This window comes from Pterocles gutturalis, unplaced genomic scaffold (genome assembly GCF_000699245.1).
Source record: "Pterocles gutturalis isolate BGI_N339 unplaced genomic scaffold, ASM69924v1 scaffold38436, whole genome shotgun sequence".
Lineage (NCBI taxonomy): Eukaryota > Metazoa > Chordata > Aves > Pterocliformes > Pteroclidae > Pterocles > Pterocles gutturalis.
In genome coordinates this window covers 22,232-27,831 of record NW_010104330.1, presented here as the reverse complement: position 1 = coordinate 27,831, position 5,600 = coordinate 22,232, and the positions used below count along the sequence as shown (strand labels likewise).

General features: G+C 38.6%; 1 protein-coding gene across 1 annotated transcript in view; it reads right to left on the bottom strand.

Annotated features, from left to right (window-relative positions):
• Positions 1-896: 896 nt before the first annotated feature.
• Positions 897-5,600, bottom strand: part of LOC104471629 (ras-related protein Rab-40B) — a gene marked incomplete at its 5' end in the record, with an annotated part of 5,174 nt that continues 470 nt past the window's right edge. The window contains 4 exons of the mRNA XM_010087026.1: positions 897-2,014; positions 2,421-2,643; positions 3,130-3,207; positions 4,026-4,086. Coding sequence (XP_010085328.1) covers positions 1,743-2,014; positions 2,421-2,643; positions 3,130-3,207; positions 4,026-4,086 — 634 coding nt within the window. The remainder of the gene's footprint in view (positions 2,015-2,420; positions 2,644-3,129; positions 3,208-4,025; positions 4,087-5,600) is intronic.

The window sequence follows — 5,600 nt, the reverse complement described above, 5'->3', positions numbered from 1 at the left end:
TGGCTGGCAGGGAGAATCTGACCTTGGGGACATACACATCCAAATTAATGCTCTCTCCAGCTAGGCATTCTTACTGCATAGCACAGACAGAAAGGAAACAAGTTAATGACCTTCAGTCGGCAGTTGAAGAGGCCGAGATGATAATTTGGAAGAAATTTACAACAGTATAGCGAGAGTACAACGAGAACTCTTCGTCTTGCACACAGCCACTAGTCAAACAGAGGCAGGCAGCTCCCGAAGTCGGGATGTCTCAGATTTAGGTTTAATCTCTTGTAGCTGTAGGCTGCTATGTACATTTTCTTAAGCTGGGGAGATGCAGTTTCTGCAGTCTAACAGCTTCACCCCGATACCGACAGTATTTCTCTGCAGCTCACCAAAGGCAGACAGCAGGTGGAGCCTGCTCATCACCGAGGGGCCATCCCACAGGAATTCCTCGAACCGCACCTTGTTTTGCCGTTTAGCCTTTAGACTTGTTCTTGATTGCACTTTTCTTTAAGCAGTGATGCATTGACTGCTCCACGTCCTGGCATAACTTTGGCATTTGACTGGCTTGAATTTTCCCTACTCACCTACAGAGGCTGATCCAGAAGGAATATTACAGACACAGAACTTGATGGTTTCTCACAACAGTGAGGAGACCCAGAAGAAACTGGGATGAAGCTACACCATTACGTCAAAGGATTGTTATTACTTGGGAGAACAAGTCACACGATTCCTTCACAATTGGAAACTTGACATGTCTTATTCTTCCATATTTCAGTTAGCAATACTGAAGACAGATGATGTATCAAAAGTATCACAGGATGCTTTTAGGATGACTTCACTTCTAGTTCAGGTATGTTGCTCTTCACATTCTTCTAAAGGAAGATAAAGACAACCTTCCCCAGTTAAAGAAAGCATAATAAGATTTCTTTTCCAGAAACATTTATTTATTTTTTAAATAGTGTTCTTTCGTTATAAAGCAGCTCTTGATGTTCCTTTCACCACAGTGTCTTTGGCATTTTCCTTCTAGAACTTCATATAGAGTGGTATAAAATGTAATTTATTTTTTTTTACAGAAAAATAAGTATTTAAACCACAAATTAATTCCCCAAAGTATTAAATAACATACCAAAAACTTTATCAAATCTATTACATACACTAATGGGACAAAACCTTGTTGTGTATGTGCATAATAATTGTATATACATTTTTAGCTTAGTTAGTGCTTCAAAGTTATCAAGGAAGCTTTACAAAAAATCCAAATGCACAATTGTGGTATTACTAGAATTTGTCACACTATTTGTAGAATAACAATATATACAATACATTGCATTTAAAAACCTCTGCCTGAATATGGAAACGGATGACTCATTTTTAAATAGTTTGCAAAAAGACAGGATTCTATACAATTACACAGTAAGTCACTTTCCAGATTTCATGGAATTAAGAACTGAATATAATGCTAATTATCCCCTACATGAAAGCACATCTACTAGTAAAAACAATGGCACCATGCACACCAGAAACTAAAATGCAGCATGAAAATCCAACAGCAAAATGTCACATCCTTTCAACTGCACTGCACATGTCATTCATTCCAAAGCAGCATTACCGTAGTGAGCAAGCTCTAAAATAAGACTTATTTTTGTCTATGTAGTGTGAGACATACGTAGAGTGTGCTCAGCCGTTAAGCGAGGAGTCCTGGTGGTCAATGCTTCGCATGAGAGGATTCCCTCCAGGTTCCTTTTCCCACAGAGAGTTTAAGAAATTTTGCAGCTGTTTCTTGTACAGTTTTTTGGTGGGCTCTGTGGTGGACGGATAATTTTGGCTTTCTTTAAGCTGTTCCTTTTATTCATGTTGCTGGATGTGAGGGAGTATGAGCGTCCGTGCATCATCCTGGCATTAAGGCCATTTGCCATGGAGAAAGATTTGAGATGGCTTCTTAAGGCAACAGGGAGAGGGAGCTTGTCAACAAGATGCACAGGGGTACAGGAAACTATGGCACGGCAACAAAGGTCTTGCAGACTCAGTACTTAAAAACAGACATAAAACTTGCATTGTAATAGCATGGCTTTGGTAGCCACACGGCAGCAGCATACCCAGCACTCTGCATGCCCTCTCTGCTTCCAGGATGAATTCTCATTTCTCCTCCCACACCCTTTCCCACATATACATTATGCTTCAGTTTCCTATTTGTGTCTTAATACTTAGATGACCGAGCATGTAAGTTTTAGGAAAGACATGTTATTGCCTGCAAAGGCAGGAACAGGTTATGCCTGCAGATTTTTTTCTTTAGAAAGCAAATTGTACAGGATTCCTGATTCTTATTTTTTGATATTTTTGCATCAGGCTTAAAGTTTCTAAAAATTATTTGATATTACTGAACCATAAACCATAGCTAGGACTACATTTACACATTTTCAGTGTACATCACTTACCCTTGTTCGGCCTCCAGAGCCTGTCCATTCCATGTCTCATCAATACTATTCTTGCTAGCTCAGTAAAGGACTCTGTAATATTGAAATTACAAAGCGGACTGACTTCAAAAAAAGTCATGCCCAGCCTCTCAGCATAGGCTTGTGCTTGTTCAGTAGACACTTGGCGCTTGAAGGCTAAGTGAAGGCGATTTCCAACCAGGATTTTTGGTACACCAGGAGCATGCTGAGCAAAGAGAAGCAATAAAAAAAAATTAATGGTTTGGCTTCCATTTTCGTCTTCCTCAATTAAAACAAACAAAAGCTTTTTCAAGATTTAAAGACTAAGTGGCATGTTGGATCACATGATCTCCAGAGGTCCCTTCCAGCTTAAATTATTCTATGATTCTCTGATCTAAAAACATCCTCTCCTCAGAAAAGACAGGCTTGCACAGATGATGTGGCAAAATTACAGCAAGAGTGGGACTACAGTTTGAAATCTTTGCCCTCCATATGCTTTCCATCAACACCTTTAAAGAAATCAGACACTTCAGCTGATATGTTTCCAACTTTCTAGAATTATAAACATAGAAAGAAAATGGTAAGCTTGGCATTTTGGATAACTCTGTAGTAAGCACTGCCTGCAAATGCCGTAAAATCAGCAGAAAATATCGTAACCAGTCGGTCTTAGTCATCTGTTACAGACCAGTGACACTCTGGGACTGTACCTTACCTCATCTATTTCTTTTATCCATCGATCGATTCCATCGAACGACCAACGATTTGTAATATCATACACTAGTATCACTCCCTGTGTTAAAAAAAAAAAAAAAGTTTAACAGAAGCATAACACAGAGAATACTATCTGTAAATTCTCCAATTCTGAAGTAATTGTGTAAGATGCTGAGCAACTTCTCAATGGAGCAGAACCTCAGCATCCTGTGAAACCAAGCCCCAGCTCTCTGTGCAGGTTACAGACCAGCTAAGGGGAAGAAACCCTGACTTAGTTTCGAGGCCTAATGTATTGGTAAATATTTTTGATCATACACACATCGCAAGTCGCAGCACATAAATATCTTTAGTCACATTCAGTAGCCTGAATATTCAGTGCTTTCTGCAGTTCTGGAACATAACAGATGCAACTCTTCAGAACAATACATGTCATGATTTCTAGCAATAGTTTAAAGTTGGAAGCTTTAGTGACTTTTAGTATGTCTTTTTTTTTAGGTCATTTCCTTACATGTCATTACACTTCCTCCCATTTTAGACTATGTTTGTATTTTTCACATTACTCTTGACAGTTTTATGTTATCAATTTCTGTTCCTTGGCACACAGTTTTCAAAAGTAGTATTAGCAGAGCTTTCACATGACCAAAGTCAGATAACGTGCCAAAGACGACAAGAATACACATCACTGTATTTTACTCTGATTCAACTTCAGTCTCATGGAGTTCCCCTCCCCAAAAGAAAATCCTGCCTCTTGTTACTCCCGATGTTTCCTGTTGCGTTCAGACTATTACAGAACCTGCACGCATTATACAAGTGAGCTCCAGAAGCCATCGCAGCAGTTTGCTAACTTTGCATTCATTCATCCAGCAACCATCACTGAGAAAGCTGTACTGTGCTTACCTGAGCACCTCTTGAATAAGACCGAAATATGGTGCAGAATCTCCCTTGCCCTGATGTATCCCTAAACAAAATAAATTATAAATATTTTTAAAATGAGCAGGTGGCCTCTTCTGTTAAGAGTTCAGCTAGATTAACTCATCTGTACTGATGGATATCAGCTCTTCTTCCATTAGTCGTGCAGCAGCAGTCACTACTGGATAAGAGCTCTTCTTGCTCTCAGCAGTTTTTCCCCTCTGGCATTCTGCCCTTTCCATTTCTCAGATTTCTCAGGATAAGAGAACAAGAACTTCAAACTTTACTCTTGTGATTGCCCTTGGAAAACACAGGCTACTACTCAAGCGTACATACGCCACTGGACTTTGCATTTAGTTCAGCTTGAAGAAAGATTCTGTTCTCACAGCAAAAGAAAAGTGGGAGGAACCAATAGCCATCATCATGGAAACTAATGGGAAAACAGTAAATTCTTGATTACAGCAGCAGTAGTTCAGCATGAGTCCAGTATGATGCAGGTATCCCTACAGAGTCACAGACAGCATGGATTTTTAGAAAAGCATGCACCAAAAAAAAAACAAACCAAACCCCACTGCATCAAGCGTTTGGAAGCAAAATCAAATTTAGAGTGAAGAATGTGATAAGAAGCAAAACTCCATAAAGACTTTTTGAGGTAATTACAGATCTTCAAATGCAAGGCACATATTTCCGTCCATGGTCAACTCTAGAAACCTTTCCAATCTGTTATCTTAACAAGTCCAAAGAACATCCTTGCCCTTCATGTAAAGACTGCTTCTCAGATAAGCTTTATGTGGTATTTTTGCTAAGCTATATGAAGTGGAAGACAGAAGAAGAAAGTAGGTGAACAAAATATCAAGTAATCAAGATACCATATGGCAGAGTACTACTATCCATCATTGCATTTAACATTTGAAACATTATTTTTAAGAATGATAAACGCAAAAACAACCAATGAAGAATAAATTAAAAATAATTTAGCTCTGACACACAACCATCTAACTCCAGTAATTAGAAAAGCTTCAAACAAAAATAAAAGCAAAATTAATTTTAAAAGATGGCAAAGGCACAGGATTGCCTTTTTCTAGGAAGAAAGGGATATAATAATCATAACAATTCATTTTCACCTCCAATTCTCTACTCTGAACACTGCTTGTTCCTAGAATCTGCCCTCTGTTTTACCTAGATAATAGTTCCTCAAAAAATCACACTCCCCTCCTTCCTGTCCTGCACTGACCTTACTTCTCCTTTTATGCCGTGCCTTTAGGGAAAAACAGTGTATTTAAGAGGCAGTAAGGTTGCTGCATTTTTCAAGTTGTATCACTTGCTGAGTATTTCTAAGTGAACCAGAAGATGGCCATCTTCAAACAACCTTAACACAAAAGCACCCCGACAGACCAAATCCTTGACCCTCCAGGAAAAACATTTGTTGTAAAATAATTTTATTTGTTCTCTGCATGTTTTTGTAAAGATCAAATCACATCTGATGGCATATCAATTAAACTATATGAGCAATACGGTCACTTTTATTTTTTTTTAAATACTGTGGTTATTCAGACAACCATT